Genomic DNA, 26,469 nt, shown 5'->3' on the forward strand with positions numbered 1-26,469 from the left:
GGGGGGGGGGAGGTAGGGGGAGATGTCACCTGTCAGGATCAAGACGCAGTCACATTTACAAAGCGGAGGCTCTTTAATTCGTCTGCCAGAAACTGGGGGGACAGGCGGGTTCTTTGGGTAACAAATCACCGGTGTACAAAACCTTACCACGAGCCCCCACTCTCCATAAAAAAATGATTGTCACGTGATGTGGAGTAAGGCTGGGGACAGGGGAGTGAGGAGGAGGGGCTAGGTGGCACCCCTAAATCGGAGCAGGGCATGGTGCCTTCCTGGCCACCCGGGGATCCCCCCGACTCCAGGCAAGAGATGAACCTCACTCCGGTTCCCATCAGCTGACACAGGAGCTGAGGGGACAGGCCCCTCAGCCAAGGGTGACACCTGCTTTCTGGGTCTGTGTGTGGGTGCCAGGGACAACTGTCCTGGGCTACCAGGGTACCATGTGGCCATACCCCTGGGGGCCCACTGGTCCCAGCTGAACACCCTTTCTCAGAGCTACCACCTTAGTCTGGCCCTCACATGGTGAGAGGCAGGGGTGCGGACTCCTCCTGGGCTGGCATCTGGGCCCTGATGTCCCTCCTAGTTTGAAGACACCCCCCACCCACAAGTGAGGGGGCTGCAACCGCCCCCCAGAAACAGCCCCATGGCTCCTGCTTCCACAGTGTCCTTCACACTATCACACTACGCAAAGACTAAAAGGCTTGTGAAATGGATTTCCCTCTGGGGGCTGGGTGTGCGGCCTGGGGCCTTGGACCGAACCCCCCAGGGTGGCCACTGGTGGCAGGCTCCTGGCCCTGGGGGCCTTAGTGGTTCCAGCATTCAGTTTCCCAGAGGCCTGGACCTGAAGAGGGGACCCACCACTGTCCCCATGAGGGGTGATGGGGACACCGCCTGGCCAGAACTGCAGCCCTGAAGGCCCGGCCTTGCACACCCTGCACACTGGTCAGGAAGGCAGCTCTGTGGATGGGCGGGGCCTCACTCCTGTCCCCCGCATATCTGGGGGACACGATCCAGGAGGATCAGGCCTCTTGGCCTAGCTTTCTGCTGGGAAGGGGGGTGGCAGGGGAAGGGCCCGGGCTGGGTGTGAGCTCCCTTCGGCCTGGCGAGGGGCTGGCACCCGGGGCCTCTCCTGCCAGGTCCCAGGCACTGGTGTCCCTGAAGGGATATCCCATGATGCTGTGTGGCATGGAGACACACCTGGGGGGGGGGGGTGTGGCTTGCTTCCCTAAGTGGTTTTGTCCCTAAAGCAAGACAGGGACATCATCTGCCCACAAGGCCTTTGGTGCTTTCTGGGCTCAGAGCTGCTTGCCTGAACCCCTGCCGGCCCCTGGGGTGACAGTGCTCTCGTGTGGCCACACAGAAGGGGCTCCCCCAGCTTAGGTGATGGTCTGCGAGCGCTGGCGGCTGGTGGGGGGCTCCTGGGGGCTGGGGACACCGCTGAGCTGCCGCTGCTGCTCTTGCTGGCGGGCATGTTCCTCGTACCACTCCTATAGACAGGAAACGGGGTGCTCAGCTGGCCACACCCTGAACTTTGGTCAGTCAAGGTGGGCCAGGTGGTGTCTGGACAGGGACCCAAGGGCCTGCTCCCTCACCTCCAGCCTCTGGCCCCAAACTGGAAGATGATGGGGACAGGGCATGTCGTGCCGTGGACCACGCACCAAGTCCTGGATCGGAGCCCTGGCGCCAAATGGGAACCTAGTGGCACCAGGGAAAGCTCCAAGCATGGTAGATGGGTGCTCTGGCTTCTCCCCTGCCTCCCTTCCCCAGGCTCTTTCTGCCAGCAGAGTTATCACTGGGGACTGCATCTGCCACATGGGGTGCTCTGACCTTTCATATAAAAGAAATACTTCTAGGGGCCCAGGCGGTGGCACAGTGGGTTAAGCGCATGTGGTGCAAAGTGCAAGGACCGGCATAAAGATCCCGGTTCGATCCCCCAGCTCCCCACCTGCAGGGGAGTCACTTCACAGGCGGTGAAGCAGGTCTGCAGGTGTCTGTATCTTCCTCTCCTCCTCTCTGTCTTCCCCTCCCCTCTCTCCATTTCTCTCTGTCCTATCCAACAACAAACGACATCAACAATAACAGTAATAACCACAACAAGGATACAACAACAAGGGCAACAAAAGGGGGAAAAAATGGTCTCCAGGAGCAGTGGATTCATGTTGCAGGCACTGAGCCCTAGCAATAACCCTGGAGGCAAAAAAAAAAAAAAAAAAAAGAGAACTACATCTGGTGGCCCAGGAGGGGGTGTGGTGGGTAAATCACTGGACGCTCTAGTATAAGGTCCTGAGTTTGATCCCCAGCATCACATGTGCCAGAAAGATGCTCCAGTTCTCTCTCTCTGAACACTAAATAGATAAAATGGGGGCGGGGGGCTGAACATACAGGTTACCACGTGCAAGGACCCGGGTTCAAGCCCATGCTCCCCGCCTACACGAGGAAGCTTCACAAGTAGTGAGGAAGGGCTGCAGGTATCTGTCTCTCACCCTACCTCCTCTTCCCTCTCAATTTCTATCAAGTAAAAACAGAAAAGAAAAAAAAAGTTTTAAAAAAATTATCATAAAATAAATACATCTGGGGCTGGGTGGTGGCACACCTGGTTGAGCTCATATAATGTTATAATATGTATGGACCCAGGTTCGAGCCCCCAGTCCCCACCTGCATGGGGCAAGCTTTGCGAGTGGTGAAACAGTGCTGCAGGGTCTATCTCTCTCCCTCTCTACCACTCCCTTTCCTCTCAATTTCTGGCTGTCTCTATCCAATAAAGATAATAAAAAATGTTTAAAGTTTAGGGGCTGGGTGGTAGCACACCTGGTTGAGCGTACATGTTACAGTGCACAAGGACTCAGGTTCAAGTTCCTGGCCCCCACCTGTAAGCTTTGCAAGTGGTGAAGTGGTGTGTGGCAGGTCTCTCTCTGTCTCTCTCCCTCTATCTCCCCCTTCCCTTTCGATTTCTGGCTATCTCTATCCAATAAATAAAGATAATAATAATAATTGAAAAATGTAAAAAGCTTACATAAATAAATATCTTTATAAATGTAGGATACATTTAAATGTCCGAGAGAGTTGGAGACGAACCCCCCCCCCCAATATTACCTGGGCACCTCTTTCCTGCGGTGGCTGCTCAGTCCCCAGGACCCCCCAAATCTGAGTCTCAGGGGCACTCTAGGAGAGGTCCCAGTGGGTGGCCCCCCCAGCCGCCGCCACCCCCCCGAAGAGCGCCCCCTGGCGGCAGGAGGACCCGCCGCCCCCTACCTGGATTTCCTCCTGGTACATCTTGAGGCTCAGGTCGCTCTTGGTCCGGGAGCGGCGGCCCAGGAACACCACGGCGCTTTGCTGCGGGGAACGGGGGCTGCAGGGCTCCGCCAGGCCGCCTGCCCGCGCCCCCCTCCCCCGGGGCCGCCCCTCACCTCGTATCTCTCCATCTGCGAGAGTGTCCGGAGCAGCCGAGCTGCGTCGGCCTGCCCTCCCCGCACCTGGCGGCAGAGCTCCAGCACCGCCAGCAGCTCCTCCCGGGACAGCTCCTGCTCCAGCGTGATGCCGCCGTCCACTGCAGGGGGGGGGGGGGGGCGTGGTGGGCCGGGGCCCTAGCTCCTGCACCCCCCCCCCCCATTCCTGCCGGCTGCCTTTGCAGGCCCGTGTGTGCAGGGGACCGGGTGGCAGGGAAAGAGAGTTCTCTGGGCCATGAGAAAAGTGCAAAGAGCCTGACACCAGAGCCACGTGGGAACAAGCAGTGATGGTGTGTGTGGAGAATTCTGGGAGATCTGGGCGCAGAAAACTACACAGCTGAGAAAAAGGGAAGGGCTGGGGAGACAGCAACATGACTCTGGTGTCTGAAGCACCAAAGGGCCCAGGTTCAATCCCCAGCACAACCAAAAGCCAGAGCTGAGCAGTGCTCTGGTCTCTTTCTCTCCCTCTCTGTATCTTTCTCATTAAACAAAGAAATAAACAGGGGTCAGGTGGTGGTGCACCTGGTTATATATATATGCTACAATGCACCAAGGGCCCAGGTTCAAGTCCCCAGTCTCCACCTGCAGAGGGAAAGCTTCACAAGTGGTGAAGCAGGGCTGCAGGTCTCTCTCTTCCACTCCATCTCCCCCTTCTCTCTCTCAATTCCTGTTTCTATCCAAATTAATTAATTAAATTAAAAAGAAATACAAAGAGTATGGAGGGAAAAAATCTTAAAAATAAATTGAAATGTTTAAAAAAAAAGGAAATTCCAAGTGGCAAAAGAATGCCAGGCCAGTTCTGCAACCTCTATACTTTACATCTTTCCAATAAAACCGCAGATAGCTGACAACACAGCTCACTTGGCCAGTGCACTGCTTTGCTGTGTGCGTGGCCCACATTCGAACCTGGCTCCCTCTATACTGGAGGAAGTTTTGGTGCTGTGGTGTCTTCCTCTCTCTGTGTGTTTCTGGCCCTCTCTTTCTAGCTGAAAAAGATGTTCCAGCATGGTGAAAATATCAGCCACTGAATTACAAAGCAGATCCACCAACAGCAGTGTGAGCACGTTACAGACGTGGATTAGTCACTAAATACAGAGGCTGATCAGAGCCGTGGGGGGGGGGGAGGGGCAGGGGGGGCCTGGGCAGCTTTGTTCAATGGCAATGTCTTTGCTGTCTGGCTTTTCTGAAACGGTGATGGGTCTTTTTAAAATCATTATTATTATTGAACATTTGAAAATCAGTGCAGGGGCCGTGAGATGGGTCACCCAGTAGAGTGTACACTTGATTGTGCTTGAGGACCCGGGTTCAAGCTCCCAGACACCGAATGGGAGCATGTGCTGTGGTGTCCCTCCTCTCTCTCCCTTTATGTTTCTCACTTAAAAAGGCGAGAGGCAAGGGGAGTTAGCATAAAGGTTCTGCAAACAGACTTTTGTGCCTGAGACTCTGAAGGTCCCAGGCTCAACCCCTAGCATCACCATAAACTAGAGCTGAGCAGTGCTCTGGTAAAAGAGAGAGAGAGCACGCGACAGACAGACAAACAGACACACATGGTCTGTGAGGTGGCACAGTGGTAACGCATGAGACTCTCAAGCATGAGGTCCTGAGTTTGACCCCTGGCACTACATATACCAGAGTTATGTCTGGTTCTTTCTCTCTCCTCCTCAATAAATATTTTTTTAAAAAGAGGAGAGACTGGCCACTAGGAGCAGTGGAATTGTGCAGGTGTGCAAGCCCTGGCAACAACAACAACAACAACAACAAAACACAAAACAATTCAATGCAAATGTGCGAGAGCCAGTTTTGAGTCCCCACTCCCTACGTGCAGGGGAAGCTTCACAAGCAGGGAAGCAGGGCTGCAGGTGTCTCTTCCTCTCCCTCTCTATCTCCCCCTTCCCTCTCAATGTTCTTTCTGTTCTGTCAAATAAAGGGGGGAAAAAAGCAAGAATCAAAAGAAGAGAGAAGAAAAAAGAAGCCCATTGAGAGCAGTGGATCATTGGCCCCAAATTCCAGTATTAAGTCTGGTGAGATAAAAATAACAATTATTATTATTATTTAAAAAAAAGAAAGGTTGAGGGACTAGCTTACTGGGGGAGGGGTGCCTGTGCCCCACACGCATGGCCCAGGTTCAGATCCTGGCTCCACCTGGGTAGGTGTTATGCCAAAAGAGGAAGCTCAGGCACTGTGATGTTTCTCTCTCTCTCTCTCAGAATGAAAGAGTGGCCTGGGGTGGTGAGTTTGCACCCACACCAGGCCGCAGCTCCACACACACGGAAGGATAAGCCAGAGAGATCAGCGGGACAGCCAGACAGCCAGAAAGCTGAGGGCTGGGCAGACAGACAAGAAGGACGAACAGCAGGCAGCAAGGGGTCCTCCCGTGGCTGCCGGCAGACCTTCGGAATCCTGGTTCTTGCGGCTGTAGTTCATGCGGAAGACGAAGGCCTCAAGGATGAAGGCAACGATGATGGTCATCACCACCTGGCCAGACCGGGGGGTGGATGGGAGGCAATGTGAGCCTGGGAGCCTCTCCCCCCACCCCCCGAGCTGTCACCCGGGGAGGACCAGGGGACCTACCATGGTCACGATGTAGAAGGTCATGAAGTAGAGGCGACTCCAGTGGGACGTCTGAGAGGTGACGCCTTCCTGGGGGAGGCGAGTGAGTGAGCCTGGGGTCCCCATCACTGTGCCTCTGCTGCAGCCCCCTCCCCCCCCCCATCACCAGGCCCTGCCAGGCCTCAGCCTTCCACTGCAGGAGGCCTGGAGGGAACCTTGCTTCCTGGGCTCGGAAAACGTCACTGTGCTTTGTTGCAGAAGGCCTGGACGTTTTCCTGGGATGGATGTGGGTGGGGATGAGCGAGGACAGTCTGTCCCCAGCACAGGTGGCAATGGGTGTCACTTGAGGAAGAGGCCAGCACAAGCCTAAACCCAACGCCCCTGCTGTCTTTGGCTGGGAAGAGGCAGAGTTCACGAGAGGAACGGATAGGAAATCACTGTGCAGGACAGCAGGACACGTTCTGAACATATTCTGTTTTTTTATTTTTAAGAATTTATTTATTTATTTATTTATTTATTTATTTATGAGAGAGACAGGAGGAGAGAAAGAACCAGACATTACTCTGGTACATGTGCTGCTGGGGACCAAACTCAGGACCTCATGGTTGAGAGTCCAATGTACCACCTCCCGGACCACCTGAACATATTCTTAAGGCATACATATTTCACTTATTTAGTTTGGATAGAAGCAGAGAGAAACTGAGGTCAGAGGGGGAGACAGAGAGGGAGACAGACAGAGAGAAAGCTGCAGCCCTTCTCCACTGCTAGTGAAGCTTCCTCCCTGCAGGTGGGGAGTGGGAGCTTGCTTGAACCTAGGTCATGGTGACATGTGTGCTCGACCGGGTGTGTCACAATCCAGGCCCTGATTTAAACATTTTTAAAAAGTTATGACTTGGGTTTGGGGAGACAGCACAAATGGCTCTGCAAAAAACAAACAAACAAACAAAACTCTCCTGCCTGAGGCTCTGAGGTCCCAGGTTCATTCAATCCTTAACAGCACAAGTCACAGCTGAGCAGGGCTCTGGTGTCTCTCTGTGTCTTTCTCATTAAAATAAATAACTAAAATATGGTTTACAAAGAGAGGGCTATTTAAAAATGGGGGGGCAGGTGGTGGCACACCTGTTGCAATGTGCTAGGACCTGGGTTCGAGCTCTTGGTCTCCACCTGCAGGAGGAAAGCTCTGGGAGTGGTGAAGCAGTGCTACAGGTGTCTCTCTGTCTCTCTCCCTGCCACAGGCCGAGCGTGAAGTCACTGGATGGTCCCTCCTGAGACAGGAGGACAGACACCCAGAGCACTGGGGACCAGAACATGGGGAGCAGGGATGAACTCCAGGCTCGGGAAAGCCACCCTGCGGGGAGCCCCGAGACCATGGGGAGGACAGGTGCCCTTACCATGATGATGTACCAGTTGTTGACCACAGTCAGCTCGAACAAGGTCACTGCGGGGAGCGGGGGCATCAGTCTCCACAAAGGCCAGTGCCCGCCCCACAGGGTCTGCTGCCATCCTCCCATCCCCCGGGCCACCCTCTGCCTCAGCTGTGGGGGGGGGGGGTCAGTGCAGACTTGAGGGGACTTTGAGGGCTCCCCCTTTTTCTTAAGGGACGCCTGGGAAGACCTTTCCCCTTACCCCTACACATTCCTGTGGAGTAGGGGAGCAGAGCTGTGGGCCTGAGCCAGGCAGTACAGAGGGAGGGGGAGGGACAGGGTGGGATGCCTGGGTCCTGTCCTGTGACTCCAGAGCTGTGACATGAATGCTGAGGGTGGTCCTCCAGCATTCTCTGTGCCCCCCACCCCCACCATGGCAGGCACAAGGCAGCTCCCTGCCCTGATTGTGAAAGTGCCACGAAAGGAAGTGAACCCAGGGAACAAGAGGGATAGCTCCCCAGAGAGGGCACTCGCCTTGCCGTAAGTGCAGAGGCCCAAGTTCGAGCCCGACACCACACGGGTGGTGCAGCAGCACCAGGGGAAGCTCTGGGCCTACAGTATCTCTCTCCCTTTTCCTCTGAATGAAAACACTGCCCAGTGAGATGGGCATCCAGCTCCACCGAAATAAATAAAGGAGCAGAATCTGGTGGCTGGGTGAGCCCTGAGATCTGGCCCGCAGGCAGCCCCAAGGTTGGGCAAAGTACATGGCCCGCCTGGCCCCAACTTGGAAATTATGGCAAATAGCTGGGGAGGGAGAGACTTGGGGGGCCTAGCTACACCCCTCTGGGACCTGAGTCTTGGGCCACCCCTTAACCTGGCACTCACCGAAGCTGTTGAGGATGTTGTCAAAGTTGTTGAGATAGTAGTAACCTTCCTCCACCACCGTCTTGTTGCCCACCGTGCGGTTGAGCCAACGGTACGCGTCTGCCACGTTGCTCCCGCTATGGGGGGGAACATGGGGATAGCAGGGGAGGTCACGGGCCACTAGTCACCTCGGTGGAGGGCAGGGAGGGCAGAAACCCAAGGGCTGGCTCTGCACAGTCCTGCTCTTGTGTCGGGGGAGGGAGGATCCCCGGCCGCCCTTCCCAGCTGGGCACCCTTGGGAACCCCAGCTTGCACCCCCCCACCCCGCTCCATTTGTCTTTGCTCCAACTAGCCCCCACACCCGACTGGTCCCCACGGTACAAGCTGTGGGGAGCGGGTGGGCGGTGGCACCTCCTGTGTTTGAGGGTCTGCTCTGGAGGAAAGAGGGACATCTGGCCAGCACCCCTAAGGCAGGTACCCTCACAGCCACCTGGTGGTGCGTGACCCCAAATCCATAGAGGATACTGGTCCCCAGATCTACTGGATGCTGCAGGCAGCCAGCAGTGGCCTCTGTCTTTCTCAGTGTCTGAGGTCCTGAGGGGCAGCTTCCTGGAGAAGGTTGGCACTAAGCTCACACTGTTGCTCAGGATGGGGGGGTGAGGGTGAGGAGGAGGGGGGAAAAGAGAAGAAGGAGAGGGGAAGGAGGAGTGGAGAGAGGGAGAAAGAGAGGAGAGGAGGAGGAAGCTACTCATTTTTCAATTTTTTTTTGGCTCTAGGGTGCTGCTTGGTGCCGGCACTTTGAATTCACTGCTCCTGGAGGTTACTTTTTCCATTTTATTGGATAGGACGGAGAGAAATTGAGAGAGGAGGGGGAGATAGAGAGGAAGGAAGAAACCAGACACCTACACACCTGCTTTACTGCTTGTGAAGCAACCCCCCTGCAGGTGGGGAGCCAGGGGCTCAAGCCCCATCTTTGCTTACTATAGCTGTCACAGGTGTGCCCAACCTGGTGCACTACTGCCCGGCCCCGAGGCTCCCTACTCTCTATCCCTGTCCCCGAAGACCCTCCTGTCTAACGGGCTGTCCCTGGTGGATGAGAGTCCCTTTCCAGGTCCCACCATCCCTAGGGGCTGAGGGCGCCATGGGGGGGAGGGGGGGCACAGGACCAGGCTCCCAGGTCCCCCACAGAGGGTGAGGCCCCACACTCACTTGCAGCAGTTGGGGTAGAGGATCCCGCAGAAGAACTCCATGCCCACGATGGCGAAAGAATAGTAAAAGGTGAGCAGAGTGAGGCCCAGGCTGCAGGGACGGACGGGGACGGACGGGTGAGTGCAGGCACTGGACAGCAGCCCCGCACCCCCGACCCTGACTGACCCCAGACCTGCCCCAGCCGGGTGCCCGCAGGGAGTGGCTTCAGGGCCAGTCAGGACCTGGTCCTCACACCTGTGGCTGCAGAGGCCCGCCCTGCCCTGAGCAGGCATTCTGGGAAAGGGACTGGTGCTCTGCCCTCCCCAGACCCACCCAGCTGGGCAGAGGAGCCCATGTCCCCTCCCAGCCCGTGTCCCCCAACCTCACCCGGTCCCCACCTGGCCATCCGGGGCAGCAGCTCGAACATGGTGTCCAGCACGTTGCGGTAGCGCTTCTTCAGTTTAAACAGCCTGGGAGGGATGGGGCAGGGCGGTGGGAGGGTCACCCACAGCTGATGGCCGGCCCAGCCCCCCTGGGAGCAGGCAGCCCAGAGCCCATGTGGCTGCCTGTGGACACTGCCCCGGGGGTGGGGCAGCAGGACATAGACCTGGATTGGGGGGGGGACTGGTAGAGATGCTGTCCCCACGGGGGCTAGGAGGAATCAGGTGCTCAGGGGGTCTCACTCACCCCAGGGAGAAGGGATCGGAAGTTCTTGCCCCCAGGGGAGTGGGGATGTGGGGGCAGCTCAATGGGTAGTGCGCAGGCCTCCCCCTTTCAGCAGGCCCTGGGTTCAATCCCCAGCGCCACCTGGGAGTACCGTGAACAGCACAAGGGAGCTCCATGGATGGTGGAGCAGTGCTGGAGTGTCTCTGAAACTAGAGCACAAGTGGGGGTCAGGGCGGAGGCTCAGGGGCTGTGCATGGGTGCGAGGCTCTGTGTTCATTCCCAGGTAGAGGGGGATAAAGCTGGTGAGGGGTGTGGGTATGGTGAGGGGGAGGCCAGGTGGGTCCCCTCTGCTACCTCCAGGGAGCACAGCTGTGGTCTCTCCCTGGGCCACCATCTAAGCTCAGAGGACAGCTCCCCACACCCACACTCAGGGGGAGGCCGCCATCCCTTCTGCCAGGGGTCCTGTCCAGAGCCCCCCCGCCATCACCTCAGCAGCTGCAGGGGTCGTAGGACCACAATGAAGTAGAACGGCTCCATGTTGAAGGCCACAGCCAGCAGCCCCAGGAAGGCGAAGGCCGTGACAGAGAAGTCAAACCTGGGGAACCAGGAGCTGCTGTTGTGGCCGCCCGGCCCCTCCCCATCTCCGGCTCTCTGTCCTTAGCCCCCTTCCTACACCCCACTGCAGGTAGGCTGAGTGGCTCCTGGGGTGGAGAGTGGGGGGGGGGGGCCAAGGTGGCCCTGGCTAGTGGATGAACCCAGTGCTTGAACTCTTGGGGCAGAGCTGTCTGAGCCCCTCCTGATGGTCCCTGCACTGGTGGATGACAGCTGCTAGTGACCTTTGACCTGATAAAGTCAGGACAGGGTCAGGGCCACCTGGAGCCCCTCTCCTCTGCAGGCAAGCACTGAGGCTCCCCCACACCACACCAATTCCTCAATTTTGTTGACTTGTTTACTTCTCTGGCCCTGGGCCCCTGAGCACAGGCTGTCATCACAGTGACTAACTGGGACAGGCCCCAGGGGACAGGGAGAGGGGCCCCCAGCTGGCTAGCTACACCCCAGAGAGGCCTAGGAATCTCTTCTGGGGGTACTGTGACTTTTGTGGGGGAGAACAGAGCTCAGCTGCCAGGCAGAGCCTGATCTAAGAGTCTGAGTGGCTCAGGGAAACTCTGTCGGGAAGGAACGGGTATGGGTGGCCAAGGTGACAGAGACAGAGGCTGGGGCAGAGCCCAGACCCTCCTTCTGAACTGCAGGCACAGGGCAGGCGCCGTGGGGGTGGGGGGGAGTCCTGTCACTCACAGATTCCAGCCCGAGGACAGGTACTCCACGGGGCCCAGGCCGGCCACCTTCAAGAACAGCTCCACCCCGTAGACTGCAGGGAGGTGGAGAGGATGGGGGGTCAGTTGGGGCTCGTCCCATGGAGCCACGTGCCCGAGGTCACCTCCCTCAGTTTGCTCTTTTTCTCTCATTGAGAGAGAGAGAGAGAGAGGGAGATGCCAGGCCCTCATTTCCTTTAGAGAGAGACCACAGCACCGCTACACCATCCATGGAACTCCCCTGTGTGGTCCAGGGTGCTGCCAAGTAGTACTGGGGCTCCAACCCAGGGGCCCGTGGGTAGAGGGCATTCACTCTACCAGCAAAGCTATCTCTCGGCCCTAGACTCAATGTCCACTCCTCTCTGTGTTGAGAAGGCAGGGCCCAGGGGAGACTCACTGGTGAGGAAGACAAGGTAGCTCCAGGGCACGTGTTCGGAGAAGAGGTTCCTTTCTGGAAGACAGGGTCTGAGGCTCAGGAGGGGGTGGACAGGGGTGCAGGGGTGCGGGGCGGGGGGGCAGGCCAGGTATCCCCAGCGGGCTCACCTTTCAGCATGAACGTCTCCACGAGGATCCACACTCCATTCACTGCCACCACCAGATCTGCAACGGACAACCAGGAAGTCGGGGGACATACACACATTCAGCTCAGGGGGACCCAGGTGACTTGTTTGCTTGTTTGTTTTTACAAAATGTGTAACTATTTTTTCACTTAGTGGAGCCAGGGCTTCACGCATGCACGATGTTTATTTTAGAGATGCACACAGAAAGGCAAACACAGAGAGAGATGGAGAAAGGGAGATGCCACAGTGCCAGAGCTTCCCCCACTGCCACAATACTTCCCATGTGAGGCCAGGGCTCAAACAGGGGCTGCAGGCCCCTCAAAGGTAACTTCTGTCCACTGGCATTTACAGAATCTGTGCTGGCTCTGTACCTTTCCCACCAACCCCGGCTCGGAACTCCTGGGAAAGGCCAGGTCCAGTCACCACCCTTCATCTCCTCCGAAGCTCTGGGCCTGCGGAAAGTTCACCACTGGAGCTCCCCACTGGCCTTGAGCACTTCAAGTGTGGCTCTTGTCAACCGGAAACAGAATTTACACGCCGAATTCATTTCAATTGAAACAGCCAACTCTAGACAGCAGCCTCCTCACAGGAAGTGAGCAAGAGTGAAGCATGCAGGGAACGAGAGCAAGGGCATATGATCCCATTCCTGCCCTCTCGCAAGAGGGGAAAGGGGGGCTGGGCGGTGCTGCACTGGATAGAACGTACATGTGCCACACACAAGGACCAGGGTTCAAGCCCCGGGTCCCCATCTGCAGAGAGAAACTTCACCAGTGGTGAAGCAGTGCTACTGGTGTGTGTGTCTCTCTCTCCCTCTCTATCTCCTCCTTCTCTCATTCCTCTCTGTACTAACAGAAGAAAGAGGTCAGATGGTGGCATACTTGGTGCACATTACAGTGTACAAGGACCCAGGTTTAAGCCTGTGGTCCCCACCTGCAGGGGGGAAGCTTCAGGAGTGGTGAAGCAGAGCTGCAGGTGTCTCTCTCTTCCCCTCTGTCTCCCCCTTCCCTCTAAATTTCTCTCTGTCACTATCCAATAAATAAAATAAAATAAACAGAAGAAAGAAAAAGAACCAAAATAAATAAATTGAGGGGGCCAGGCAGTAGTGCAGTGGGTTAAGTGCACATGGTGTGAAGTGCAAGGACCTGCGTAGGAATCAAGCTCCCACTCCCCACCTACGAGGGGGGGGGAAGGAAGCTTCACAAGTAGTGAAGCAGGTCTGCAGGTGTCTATCCTTCTCTCCCCCTGTCTTCCCCTTCTCTCTCAATTTCTCTCTGTCCTATCAAATGACAATAATAACAACAAAAACAACTATAAATAACAAGGGCAACAAAAGGGAAGAAATGGCCTCCAGGAACAGTGGATTTATAATGCAGGCACCGAGCCCCAGCAATAACCCTGGAGGCCAAAAAAAAAAAAAGAAAGAAAGAAAGAAAAGAAAAATAAAAAAATAAAATAAAACTGTTGCTAGGAGTGGTGTATTCATTGTGCAGGCACCAAGCCCCAGAGCTGGAGAGGGAAGAAGAGGAGGAGGAGAAGGAGGAGGAGGAGGAGGAGGAGGAGAAGAAGGCATGACAGAGAGACAGAGAGAAAAATGCACTCAGTGACACGACGACCCATCACTACACAGGAGAGAGAACATTCTGCATGAGCGGAGAGAGAGAAGCCAGAGCAGTGCCACCCATATCCTGCAGTCCTGGGATTTGCCTGGAAACTCCAGTCTGCCCAGGAGAGGATGGCAGAGTGAGGACAGAGTGAGGGCATCGCGGGCAAGAGGCTTCCAGGTAACAGGAGTGCGGTGCAGATGCCCACACACAGACCCACTTTCACACTCATCATCAGATCTGGGACAGCGAGCCTGGCTCCTCTCTCACCTCTGCACCTTCTGGAACACTGGGAGGGGCTGGGGAAGGGGCTGGAGAAAGGGCGGTGCTGACACAGCACTTACACATGAAGTACTGGAAAGCCTTGGACTTCCCGAGGATGTTGATTCCTGTTTGAAAAGAAGAAACGAGGGGCTGGTTGGTGGCTCACCTGGTTGAGTATACACGTTACCATATACAAGGATCTGGGTTCAAGCCCCTATCCCTACCCTGCAGCAGGGAAGTTTCACAAACAGTGAAGCAATGCTGCAGGCGTCTCCCTGCCACCCACCCTTCTTTCTCCACTCCAGCTGTCCCTATAAAAATAAAACAGGGGGTCCCACTGATGGCACACCTAGTTGAACACACATGCACAAGGGTCCAGATTCAAGCCACCAGTCTCTACCTGCAGGGGAGATCCTTCATGAGTGGTGAAGCAGGGCTGCAAGTGTCTCTCTCTCTATCTCCCCCTCTCCTCTCAATTTCTGTTTCTATCCAATAAATAAATAAAATGTGAAAAAAATAAACAACATATCTGACAGGGTACGTTTCAAGGGGCTGTGAGCTAGTTCACTGGGTAGAGTACACACTGCCATGTGCAAGGACCCAGGTTTGAGCCTCTGTCCACCAGACAGGAGCATCTGCAGAGAGGATGCTTCACGAGTGGTGGGCCGGTGCTGTGGGGTCTCGCCTTCTCTCTCTCTCCGTCTCTCACTCTACCTAAAATAAATAATTGATACTCCACTAGGAGCTGTGGAATTGTGCAGACACAAAGCCCCAGTGAAACTCTGTGGGTAGAATAGAATAAAATAAAAATGTCAGTTTCAGAGCAGAAGCACAATGTAATCCTGCTACTATTTCCAAAAACAGGAAAAAAAGAAAGTACACACACACAGTGAGAAAAAGAAGCAGGAACAGAGGAAACACATCAGGGTATCTCTGAGGAGTTCACCTTCCATTTTCCTTGTCAAGCTCTGACCTGGTGAAGATGCTAGAGTTGCTATTGATCTGGTTTCTTTTTTTTTTTTTTTAATTTGTTTATTTATTCATGAGATAGACAGAGAGAGAAAGAATCAGACACCACTCTGGCACATGTGCTGCCGGGGATTGAACTCAGGACCTCTTGAGAATCCAATGCCTTATCCACTGCACCACCTCCCGGACCACTTGATCTGGTTTCTAAACTAGCTGTTTCCTTCCTAGTCTAGCACTTACCTACCTGCCAGGTGAAGAAACCCCACACTCCTTGCTGTACGTACGTATGTACGTGCACACACACGCACACGCACACGCACACACACACACACACCCTGAGCTCGCTCCGAGCTGTGGTCTCTGAGAGGGCCATGTGCTCCCCCGCTGTTGGGCTGACACATGCAGGCAGGTCTCACCTTTGAAGATGAGGAAGGCCGTCCGGGGAAGCTCATCAAACCAGTGCTCTCGGTTTTTCTTTGCCTGTGAAGAGCCGAGCCCATGGGGAGAGAGCTGAGGAGAAGTGAGGCGAGCCCAGTCCTAGACTGGGCTTCCTCCCCACGCCAGGCTAGTAGGGGACCAGGGGGCACTCAGGGCTGGGCAACAGTGAGGGTCAGCATTACCCAGGAGCAATGAGACAGGGAAGGGGGAGGGGGTGGCTGAGTGTGGGGACTGATGGGACCTGAGGCTCTGGGCTCCTGTCACCCCTGAAGGCACAGCCCATGGACCCCAGTTGACCGGGCCTACTCCCCACCTCCCGAATGTACCCACCTTCCATTTGAAGGCAGCAACTTCATAGATGTCATAAAAGTCCTTCAGGCTGTGGGAACGAAGGGCCGGCAGAGTGGTCAGTGCAGCCCCCGTGGTGTCAGTGGCCACACGTCTCTCTACAGCGTGGAGGGAGGCTGTAGGGGAGGGGACCCCAGCACAGCCAAGCCCTGGGGACCCTCACCTTCAGGCCTTGGTTCCCCCTTCACCGAGGAATCACAGATGCTTAACCCACTTAGTCTACACTGACAGCTGGTACCCTCTAGCTCCCCTCCCCCCAAGAGAGGCCAACCCCCGATGCCACTCATTCTCAGAGGGACAGAGATCAAGTCCCCTTTCACACAGGACTCAGTGTGACACCCGGGGCCCAGAGCTTGTCCCCTCTGCTTTGCAGATGGAGAGTTCACCACTGACTCCAAGGTTTGGGGCTAGTTTAAAGCAGGTAGGGGTGTGTGTGTGTGTGCATGGGTGTGTGTGTGTGCGTGCATGCGCGCGTGCGTGCGTGTGTCTCTGTCTCCCTGGATCTGCCCTCTTGGGGCTACCCCACCCCACTCATGGTTGGCAGAGGGGCAGCAGCCAGCCCATTTCATAAACCAATTGGCTCTTTTGGCTCATGCCAGCCTGGACGGTGTTCTGGGGGGACTTTTTTCCTTTGCCAAAAGGATCCCAGTGAGTCCAGTCTACTCTCTAAGACCTCTGAAGCAGAGGGCCCCTGGTGGACCCAGCTGAATGCACACATCACCATGTGCGAGGACCCAGGTCCCAGCCCCTGCTCCTCACCTGTAAGGAGAACACTTCACGAGTGGTGAAGCAGGTCTACAGGTGTCTTTCTCTCTCCCTCCCCTCTCAATTTCTCTTATCAAATAAAATAGAAAGAAAAAAAAAAGGGAAAATGGACGCCGGAAGCAGCGGATTTGTAGTGCCGGCACCGAGCCCCAGAGATAACCCTGGTGACAATAGAAAAAAAATAATAACAACAACAAGATCTCTGAAGCAAATTGAAGTGTCTACCACATGTCTGCTCTGGCTTCCGGGGTCATGGCCCTGCCACTCAGACCCCAACCCCCACCCCCTGGACTCACCTGAGGACAGGTGAGTTGCTCTGATTCAGGGCCTTGAAGGTGAGAAACCGCTCCCCGGCGCTCATCCGTGGCTTGTAGAAGCGCATCAGGCCTTCGAAGTGCCGGTAGGAGATACCCGCAGGCCTCTGGGGGCAGATGGCCAGGTGGCACCCAGGATGGCGGGAGCCCACACAGCCCACCCCAGGGCCCGGCCCTCCCTGAGGCACCCTACCCGCTGGCTGACGAGCAGGCGGTGGGCGTGCTGGATGGCCGTCCGCTTGTGCAGCAACAGGGACTTGAATTTGTGCTTTTCCACATCGTTGAAAGTGTCGAACACCACAGCCAGGAGCTGGGGGAGGGGAAGAGGCCTGAGTCCTTGCATGAGGGGCGTTGAGGGGGCCCAGGAGTCTGTCCCCAGCCTCCGGAGTACCATCCAGGCTTCCCAGGAGGGGGACCCCTCGTGGCACAGTCCCAACAGAGGAAAGCCGTTTGTTGTCACCTGTCAGAAGTCATTTCTGTGGCACTGGCCATACAGTCTTGTCAGGGGAGGAGGAGGCACCGGGTTCCATGCCCAACCAGCTCAAAGTGACTGTGTGTGTGTGTGTGTGTGTGTGTGTGTGCCTCCCTCCTACATCCCTGTGTCTGTCCCCTCTCCTGGGAAGTCACAGCTCCCTGCAGATCCCAGAAACCAACCAGGGTGTGCACCAAGGAGCAGGTTCCAGTACCACACGATGCCAAAGTCAGTTACTAAAAACAGTCTGCCCTGCTGTGTTCTGATTAACAGAAAATGTTATGGTGCTGGTCTAACAGTAGAACAGCAATGGGAGCACAAAGAAAAAGGATTCCTGTGGTCCGGGAGGTGGCGCAGTGGGTAAAGCACTGACTCTCAAGCGTGAGGTCCTGAGTTCGATCCCTGGCAGCACATGTACCAGAGTGATGTCTGGTTCTTTCTCTCTCCTCCTATCTTCCTCATTAATAAATAAAGAAAAAGAATCCCCCTCATAAAAAGAAGAAGGGGGGGAGTCAGGTGGTAGTGCAGCGGGTTAAGCGCATATGGCACAAAGCACAAGGACCATTTAGGATCCTGGTTTGAGCCCCCAGCTCCCCATCTGCCGGGGAGTCGCTTAACAGGCGGTGAAGCAGGTCTGCAGGCGTCTCTCTGTCTCTCTTCCCCTCTATCTCCCCCTTCTCTCTCAACTTCTCTCTGTCTCTATCCAATAACAAATTTAAAAAATTGAAAAAAAAAAAAAAAGAAAGAAGAAGAGGGGCACCTGGCCGAGCACACACACACACACAGTGCACAAGAACCCGAGTTCATGAAGCAGGGCTGCAGGCATGTGACGCTCTCCCTCTCTATCTCCCCCCTCCTCTCGATTTCAGGCCGTCTCTAGCCAATAAATAAAGATAACAACAACAAAAAAAAACTTTAAAAAAGACATTATTAATGTTGTTATTTTGTTATGAGAGAGATCAAAGCTCTGCTCTGAGGAGGTGCTGGTGATTGAACCCGAGGCCTCTGGAGTCTCAAGCATTGCATATTCTCTGCTCTGAGACTGAGCAATGTCACTGGCCCAAGAAGCCTTTTCAGAAACATCCTTATCTTCCAAAACTATCTTTGTAGGGCTAAACTTAATGATTATGTAAAATGACTTCCAGGCCTGAGGAGCTGAATATCCCAGGTTCAGATCCCTGCACTACCATGAGCCAGAGCTGAGCACTGTTCTGGGAAAAAAAATCAAAATAGTAACAATAATAAAACAAAATGAAATCTATGCTCTCCAGCCCCTCAGAGTGGCCCTCTACTTTTCTCCTGTATGTCTAGGGTCAGCCAACACTTTTTTTTTCTTTAAATAACGAGCCAGACAGCAAACAGCTTAGGTTCTGAAGGCCAGATGGTCTCTGCTGCAAGTAGCTGAGCCTGAAGCTGTGGCCTGAAATCAGTCGCAGCTGATGCGTAAACAAATGAGCAGTGGCTGAGTGCCAATAAAACTTTATTTACAAAGAAGGCTGACTCTGGCCCTTGGGCTATTACTCGATGATCCCAGCCTGAGGCCTCCACAGATCCAGATACTTCGCACATTAGAGCAAATCAATTACACCATCACACATCATAAGTTTTGATGGTTCCGATCTAACATAAAATTTTTATGTTTCCGGTCTAACAGTGGAATGAGGGATGGCCAGCCTATCTCTTTTTGGATGTGAAGAATTTTTTAAAAAGTGGTCTTTTTTCCTTTCCCCTCTTTTTAAGGGTTCCTGACCTTCACCCAATCTACACAAAGTCTGTCTTCCGTGTCTGAGCAGGATGTGGCCGCTGGGAGACAGCTCTGCAAGACAATGGACACAAAGCTGAGATTGGGCAAGGAGCTCGTCGCTGGCATCTCTGGCACTAGTGAGGTTATAACTTTTAGCTTTTTTTTTTTAAATCACTAAGAGGCAGAGATACAAAGAGCAAAGAAACGGGAGTCGGGTGGTAGCGCAGTGGGTTAAGCGCAGGTGGCATAAAGTGCAAGGCACAAGGATCCGAGCCCCCGGCTCCCCACCTGCAGGGGAGTCGCTTCACAAGCGGTGAAGCAGGTCTGCAGGTGTCTGTCTTTCTCTCCCCTCTCTGTTTTCCCCTCCTCTCTCCATTTCTCTCTGTCCTATCCAACGATGACATCAATAACAACAATAATTACAACAATAGAAACAAGGGCAACAAAAGGGAATAATTAATTAATTAATTTTTTAAAAAAGCGCAAAGAAACAGTGTGAAAGAGACTGCAGCACCAAAGCTTCCACCAGTGTGGTGGGGGCTGGGCTCCAACGTGAGGTCCGCACACAGAGCAAAGCAGTGCGCTGTCCAGGTTGGCTATCTTACCAGCCCTGCTGACAGGACTGTGACCTTGGTCTGACAGTCAGTTTCAGGGGTGGCCTGTTGGCAAGTACATTCTTGGTGGCCCATGAAGCCCCCGAACCAAGTGCCCCGTGTGCAAGGAGGCCTCATGTCCTTCTCAGCAGGGTGCTCCATGCTGGGGTTCTTGGCAACTGTGCTAATCTGAAGGCGGGGGTGGGGGTTGGTGGAAAGGGAGGGAAGAAGCTGGGCTGGGGAACCACGCAGCCCACTGGCCTCCCTGAGCTGCGTGGCTCTGGGCAAGAATGGCCATCATTTTGCTCCTCTGTGAACTGATTCTTTTTTTTTTTTTTTCCCTCCAGGGTTATTGCTGGGCTCGTGCCTGCACCATGAATCCACCGCTCCTGGAGGCCATTTTTTCCCCTTTTGTTGCCCTTGTTGTTGTAGCCTCGTTGTGGTTATTATTATTACCATTGTTGATGTTGTTCGTTGTTGGATAGGACAGAGAGAAATGGAGAGAGGAGGGGAAGACAGAGAGGGGGAGAGAAAGATAGATAGACAGGACGCCCTAATCCAGGGTTTAAATGATTCCCTTGGGAGTCAGACAGTAGTGCAGTAGGTTAAGCACAGGTGGCGCAAAGCACAAGGACCCGCATAAGGATCCAGGATCGAGCCCCCGGCTCCCCACCTGCAGGCGGGTCACTTCACAGGCAGTGAAGCAGGTCTGCAGGTGTCTATCTTTCTCTTCTCCTCTCTGTCTTCCCCTCCTCTCTCCATTTCTCTCTGTCCTATCCAACAACAACTATAGCAATAACAATAACAAGGGCAACAAAAGGAAATAAATAAATATTTAAACAAACAAACAAACAAAACGTTTGGTTCCCTCCCCTTACACAGAGCCTTAGCACCGCAGGCCTGAGGCTCAGCCATTGTTCACAGTGACTGTAAGTTCCCAGTGGTAATGACAGAACCCAGGGCAGCCTGGGCTCAAGATTGAGGGCTGTGGGCAGTGCTGGGGATAGGACCACCCCCTGGGGGCTGCCCCCTGAGAAGCAGCCCAGCTCCAACCCTGCTGTGAGGGCTGCCACATCAGGATTGGGGGGTGGGGAGGGCTCCCTTCCCAACACTCCCCACCCCACTTACCAGGTTCATGATGAAGTAGAGCTCAATGGAGAGGTACACGATGAAGAAGATGCAGGACCAGGGGTTGCGGGCATAGGAGGGCATCATCACATCCGGGAAGCTGCGGGGGGGGGGGGGGGGCACAGAGTCCACTGCCTCCTTCCCTGCTTTTTCTGCCCGGCCCAGCCCCCACCCTGTTGGGGACCCCTGGGCTGTGGGCCCCAGTTTCGCCGCCACCCGCACTGGACTCACTTGGCTGTGGTCAGGAGCACAAACAGGTTGACAAGGCTGTTCTCCAGGGTACTGAAGTACTGTCAGGGACGTGGGTGGTCACCTGCTGTCCACAGGCGCGGGCCGGCCAGGGCAGGCTGCCAAGGGCCACCTGCCACCCTGCCTGCTTGTGTCCCCCCACAGGACCCCCGAGGAACTCGGCCGGGGCCACCAGCTTCCTGGACTCAGTGCTGACAGCTGGGACTAAGCCCCCCTCCCACACACACACAAACCCAATGACTGTGCTGCTGGCTGGGGTCCCCTCCTCTCAATGTCTCTGAGATTCCTAATCTCAGTCTGGAAGAGACCAGGGTGACTGGGAACCTTTTTTTTTTTTTTTTGAGTCGGGGGGGGCACTGGGCTGAGAGAAGCCAGGCAGGGTGACTCCTCCTGATACGGTTGAAGGTGTGGGAGGCAGTGTGGTCAAGGGGCCTGGGGGTGGGCTCACATAAAGGAGGAAAGAGACAAAGAGGCAGACTACTTACAGGGTCTGAATGGTTATGGGAGAACAAGTAGAAACCTAGAAGGTGGCGAGAAACAGTGGACAAGAGGGTCAGTACAAGCCCGAGCCTGACACTCAGTGGGGGCAGGAGAAATAAACCAGGGTACAGGAACACAGCACACTGAGAGGCGGCAGGGAGGGTGGGGCACTACCAGCCCTGCCACTGACCACTGAGCAGTGTGACCTGCACCACAGCAAACCTGTCATTTCAAGAGGCCAGTGGGTGAAGGGCTGAGGGCAGGTGTGGGGGGGCAGCCTCAAGGTCAGAGTTCTCTGGCTCGACTGTCATCATCACCCAGTGCAGAGAAGACCTCAGGCTTCCCATGTGAATCTGAGGTCTCTGTGACTTGCACTCCATGCCAGAGGCCGGTGGCCTGGAAATACAAGGCCTGAACTAAAGCAGAAAGACATCCTGGGAGTCGGAAGGACGGGGTGTTGCTTCTGCCTGAGCTCCTGAGCGCCCACTGGAGAGAAGCTCTTGCTGGGGGTTCCAGGGGGCACGGAAGGAGCGGCTTCCCAGTGAGAGAGACCACTGAGGGCCCACACGCCCAAGGTATTTACGCAGTACCCCTGGTCCCCTGCTCAGGACAGGCAGGGAGAGGACAGGCTCCATAGGCTGGCGGCCAGGAAGGGAGCTGAGGCCCAGGGAGCAAGCGTGACAGAGGGACGCAGCCTCTGTAGGAGTTCAGCTTTCTCTCCCGCTGTCCCTGCCAGAGAGCAGCCGCATGTCTGAGGCCTTTCTGAATTTCCTCAGGCCACCGTGTGTGGGGCGTGTGTCAGAGGCCTGGGACGCAGGGCAGGGCGCTCACCGAGGATGGCGAAGATGATCATGAAGAAGAGCAACAGCAGGAGGATGTCCATGAAGGGCGGCAGGGACTGGAAGATCTGCCGCAGGTTGCTGGGGAGAAAGATGGCGGAGGGGGAGGCCAGGTGAGGTGCGGCTCCAAGCCTCTGAGCCCCCGGGATGCTCGGTTCCCTAGTGCCCTGGCTTGGGGTCCCCCAGAAGATGCAGAAGGTGAGGGGGCAGTACTGGGGCAGGTGGGGTGCACAGAGGCCCACCCAGAGGCCTGTGACACGAGGGCAGGGCCAGCAGGCATGTCTTCCAAGGGTGGGTGTGGGGTGCTTGGCTGCCTCGGGCTGCTGTGTGACAGGCTGCCGTGTGACCGGACGCCACTTCCCACCCTCTGGATGGCTGCAGCCTGCAGGGCAGTAGCCCAGCTCAGGGGCTTTCAAGCTGAGGGACCTTTTCCTGTTTATTTATTTTTTTTAAAATATTGTAGGGCGCAGGACACACCTGGTTAAGCACACATGTCAGTAACCATGCACAAGGACCCAGGTTCGAGCCCATGCTCCCCACCTGCAGAAGGAAGCTTCCAGCGTGGTGAAGCAGGGCTGCAGGTGTCTGTCTGTTTCCCTCTCTAGCTCCCCTCCCCGTCTCATATTCTCTCTGCCACATCAAATAAAGGGAAAAGGGGACCTCTGGAGGCATGGCTATGGAATAACAGACTCACTTCACTCTCCCTCATCAACTAAGAAGCAACTAAGAAGCAACGAAAGTCACCCCAAAACTCAACAAACTAAAAGCAGGATTTCTTCAGAAACTCTGTGAGTGCAGACACCTGTGGCTCGTGGACAGTGGAGGGATGAGGGAGTGGTTCTCAGAACTCAGGAATTGAGAGCACCCAGCAGAACACATGTCGGTGGCAGGAAAATGGATCTGAATGCTCAGCCTGTGAACTCCGAGGCAGCAGCGCACTGAGCTGCCCTCAGGAAGCCACTAGTGGGCGGCCGAGCGGTGGTGCACCAGGTTAAGCACAAGGACTATCAACAAGGATCTTGGTTTGAGCCCCCGGCTCCTCACAAGCAGTGAAGCAGGTCTGCAGGTGTCTGTCTTTCTATCTCCCTCTCAGTTTTTCTCTCTTATATCCAAAAAAAAGAGAGAGAGAGACAAAGAGAAAAAAATGGCTGCAGGAGCAGTGGATTCACAGTGTAGGCATCTGGAGGCAAAAAAAAGAACCCACTATTATTTAAGGAAAAAGTCTGGGTGAGATTAAAACCCTCTAATGGGCTTAGGCTCCCACAGCCAGCTAGAAAAATAAATCCCAGGGAGTCGGGCAGTCGTGCAGCGGCTTAAGCGCAGATGGTGCAAAGCTCAAGGACCAGCTTAAGGATCCCGGTTCAAGCCCCCCGGCTCCCCCACCTGCAGGGGAGTCACTTCACAAGCGGTGAAGTAGGTCTACAGATGTCTCTCTCTCCCCCTATCTTCCCCTCCTCTCTCCATTTCTCTCTGTCCTATCCAACAATGATGACATCAAATAACAACAATAACAATAACTACAACAATAAAACAAGGGCAACAAAAAGGAATATTAAAAAAAAAAAAAAAAAAGAAATCCCAGCCAACTTCTGGTGCCATCAGCAGCTGAGGTAAGACAAATAATGAAGAAGAAAAAGAAGAAGAAACAGGGGGGACGGGGGTAGATAGCATAATGGTTATATAAAGAGACTCTCATGCCTGACATCCCAAAGTCCCAGGTTCAGTCCCTCATACCATCATAAGTCAGATCTGAGCAGTGCTCTGGTGAAAACAAGTAAACAAGGGGGGGATGAAAAAAAAAACAACGGAAAAAACAGGCACCAGAAGTGGTGAATTTGTCGTGCAGGCACTGAACCCCAGCAATAACCCTGGTGGCAATTAAACCATTTTTTTTCTTTATTGTTTGTTTATTCATTGAGTAGAATCAAATTGAGAGAGAGACAGAGAAATCAAGAGGGAAGGGAAAGAGAGAGAGAGAGAAAGAGAAAGTGACACCTACAGCACTGTTTCACCACTCGGAAGCTTCCCCTGCAGGTGGGGACTAGGGACTCCCACCCGGGTCCTTGTGCGCTGTAACAGGTGCACCAATGCCAGCTCCTCCCCATCTTTTAACATAAGGCTAACTCGAGCTTAATGCCCGTCTGCTGGGGAGGTGGGAAAGAAGCCTGGACCATGGGGAAGAATCCCACGTGGGGTGGACCCGTCACCCCTGGCCGCCCTTCCCCCGCCCCGTGGCAGGGTCCTCACCGCCGGACGCCACCGCAGTAGCGACAGTCCACTAGGAAGATGCAGCGCAGGGCCCGGGTCACCCGCATGTGGGACGTCTGGCGCACCAGCACCACGATGGCCTCGACGAACTGCACCAGCAGCACGCAGGTCTGGGGGACAGGCAGGAGCCCCGTCAGCGGCCCCGGGAAGAGCCCTCAGCTGCTGGCACTGACAGGGCCCCAGAGCTGGGCTGCTGGCTACTGGTCAGCCAGGTGGGCTCTGGTGGCAGCCTGGTGCTCCTGAATTTAGATCCCACTTGGGGGCCACACACACAGAGAGAGAGAGAGAGCTCTTCAGATCAGACATGAGGCCCAGGGCTGAACCCCAGCACCAAGAGGAAACTCAAGTGCTGTGATGTCTCTCCCTTTCTATGTATCTCTTTGTCTCTGGCTGAGTGAAAATCAGTGTGGAGTGGTGAAATCTCACATGTACAAGGCTCTGGTCCTTTTTATGTGGGACACCCTCGCCCCTATTTTTTAAAATATGTATTTACTTTTACCAGAGCATTGCTCAGCTCTGGCTTGTGTTGGTGCTGGGGACTGAACCTGGAACCTCTGAGCCTCAAGCATAAAAATCTTTTTGCATGACCACTATGCTATCAACCTGGCCCTGAATGCATTTTGTAGGTCTGACATCTAAATCAGGACTTACATTGAGCTTTCTGGTCTCTACTATTATTATTATTTCTTCTTTCTTTTTTGTCATCTCTGGGTCTTCACTGCTCCGGGCTAACTTTTTTGGGGGGAGGTAGAAAGGGGGGAAGAGATCATAGCCTCATAGCTTCCTGCAACGCACTAGGAGCTGGGTTCAAACCTGGGTCGCACACGTGGCAAAGCAGCACACTATTGAAGTGAGTTATTTTGCTGGCCTGGAGGCTCTGGCTCTGCAGAATGATAGGGACCCACAGGCCCCATTCTCTTACGGCTGTCTGAGATGGAGCCCGGCAGAGGATACCACTACCTCCCGGCGAGTATGCCCGCACAGCGCCAGGTACCCGCACAGAGCCATCACCCAGGTCCTGAGGGCTGAGATGGGCCTGGGGTTTGGGGAACTGAGGAGCCAAGCCTCAGGGTGTCTCACAGGCAGTGAGTGGCGGGGTCCAGGGGCGAGGTGGAGACAGGGACACCTCACCTTGACCATGGTGCGTTTGTGACGGACAAAGGTATGCAGGCCCAGCCACCGTAGCTTCATACAGAGCTCGAACACAACCACCGTCAACGCCAGCAGCTCCAGTGTGGCATGCACCTGCGGCCAGGCGGGGGGGTGGGGGGCAGGAGCTGGCATCATGGGCAGGTTGGTGTCGTCACGGGGAGGGTGGCAGCTGGAACCCAGGTCAGCCTCCCTCCTGGAATTTTCTCGAGAGTGAAATGAATGGCAGTGAGCCCAGCTGAGCCAAGACCCCCCAGCCCTTCGGGGCCATGCCCTGCCACTCACATAGATGCCCAGGCGCAGAGCAGGCACGGCTGGGGCCTCGCACAGGGACAACAGCAGCAGGAGCAGTGCCGTGCCCAGCTCCATCAGGTAGAAAAGGTGGTTGTGTGCAAAGAGGTAGGCCGCCAATGCTTGGGCGTTCTTGGGGTGCGTGACGAACTTGTCGTTATTCTCACCTTCCTGGGGAAAGCAGGAGCGACATGGGCGAGGGGGCCGGGGGGGGGGGGGGGGGGTGCAGGGCACGTGGGTGGTGAGCAGATGCCGGTGGGAGGGGCCATGCCTGTCAGGGGTCACGTGAGCAGGGCCCAGCCAGCAGCTGGAGGCTGCGCTCTGACCTGGGCTGTGACTGTGGCTGGCACGGAGACCTGCTGGGGTTGTTCGGGGCTGGCCAGAGAGAAGTGGGGCCAATGGGGGAGGGGTGGGCAGGTAAGTGCACCCACGAGCCTGTGATCTGGGGTGGCTGGAAGGCTTCAGGTCTACGTTTAAGACTGCCCCTGGGGGAGTAGGGCGGTAGCACAGTGCGTTAAGCGCAGGTGGCGCAAAGTGCAAGGACCGGCTTAAGGATCCCTGTTTGAGCCCCCGGCTCCCCATCTGCAGGGGAGTCGCTTCACAGGCGGT

General features: G+C 55.3%; 2 protein-coding genes across 3 annotated transcripts in view; both read right to left on the bottom strand.

Moving 5' to 3' along the window:
* The window catches only part of CFAP73 (cilia and flagella associated protein 73), a 129,346-nt gene that overhangs the window by 14,176 nt on the left and 88,701 nt on the right, over positions 1 to 26,469 (bottom strand). The gene's annotated exons all lie outside the window — the stretch shown is intronic.
* The window catches only part of TPCN1 (two pore segment channel 1), a 54,572-nt gene continuing 28,157 nt past the window's right edge, over positions 55 to 26,469 (bottom strand). The window contains exons 4-28 of the mRNA XM_016190742.2: positions 25,855 to 26,031; positions 25,552 to 25,665; positions 24,400 to 24,530; positions 22,145 to 22,233; positions 21,319 to 21,353; positions 20,816 to 20,874; positions 20,585 to 20,684; positions 16,841 to 16,957; positions 16,630 to 16,754; positions 15,551 to 15,599; positions 15,199 to 15,262; positions 13,894 to 13,938; positions 11,932 to 11,988; positions 11,786 to 11,839; positions 11,372 to 11,444; positions 10,563 to 10,670; positions 9,808 to 9,879; positions 9,431 to 9,520; positions 8,243 to 8,358; positions 7,385 to 7,431; positions 6,015 to 6,083; positions 5,834 to 5,918; positions 3,405 to 3,544; positions 3,250 to 3,330; positions 55 to 1,484 (exon numbers count right to left, since the gene is read on the bottom strand). Coding sequence (XP_016046228.1) covers positions 1,374 to 1,484; positions 3,250 to 3,330; positions 3,405 to 3,544; positions 5,834 to 5,918; positions 6,015 to 6,083; positions 7,385 to 7,431; positions 8,243 to 8,358; positions 9,431 to 9,520; positions 9,808 to 9,879; positions 10,563 to 10,670; positions 11,372 to 11,444; positions 11,786 to 11,839; positions 11,932 to 11,988; positions 13,894 to 13,938; positions 15,199 to 15,262; positions 15,551 to 15,599; positions 16,630 to 16,754; positions 16,841 to 16,957; positions 20,585 to 20,684; positions 20,816 to 20,874; positions 21,319 to 21,353; positions 22,145 to 22,233; positions 24,400 to 24,530; positions 25,552 to 25,665; positions 25,855 to 26,031 — 2,208 coding nt within the window. The 3' untranslated portion in view covers positions 55 to 1,373. The remainder of the gene's footprint in view (positions 1,485 to 3,249; positions 3,331 to 3,404; positions 3,545 to 5,833; positions 5,919 to 6,014; positions 6,084 to 7,384; positions 7,432 to 8,242; positions 8,359 to 9,430; positions 9,521 to 9,807; positions 9,880 to 10,562; positions 10,671 to 11,371; positions 11,445 to 11,785; positions 11,840 to 11,931; positions 11,989 to 13,893; positions 13,939 to 15,198; positions 15,263 to 15,550; positions 15,600 to 16,629; positions 16,755 to 16,840; positions 16,958 to 20,584; positions 20,685 to 20,815; positions 20,875 to 21,318; positions 21,354 to 22,144; positions 22,234 to 24,399; positions 24,531 to 25,551; positions 25,666 to 25,854; positions 26,032 to 26,469) is intronic.

The sequence above is a fragment of the Erinaceus europaeus genome, chromosome 6 (assembly GCF_950295315.1).
Source record: "Erinaceus europaeus chromosome 6, mEriEur2.1, whole genome shotgun sequence".
NCBI classification, from domain to species: domain Eukaryota; kingdom Metazoa; phylum Chordata; class Mammalia; order Eulipotyphla; family Erinaceidae; genus Erinaceus; species Erinaceus europaeus.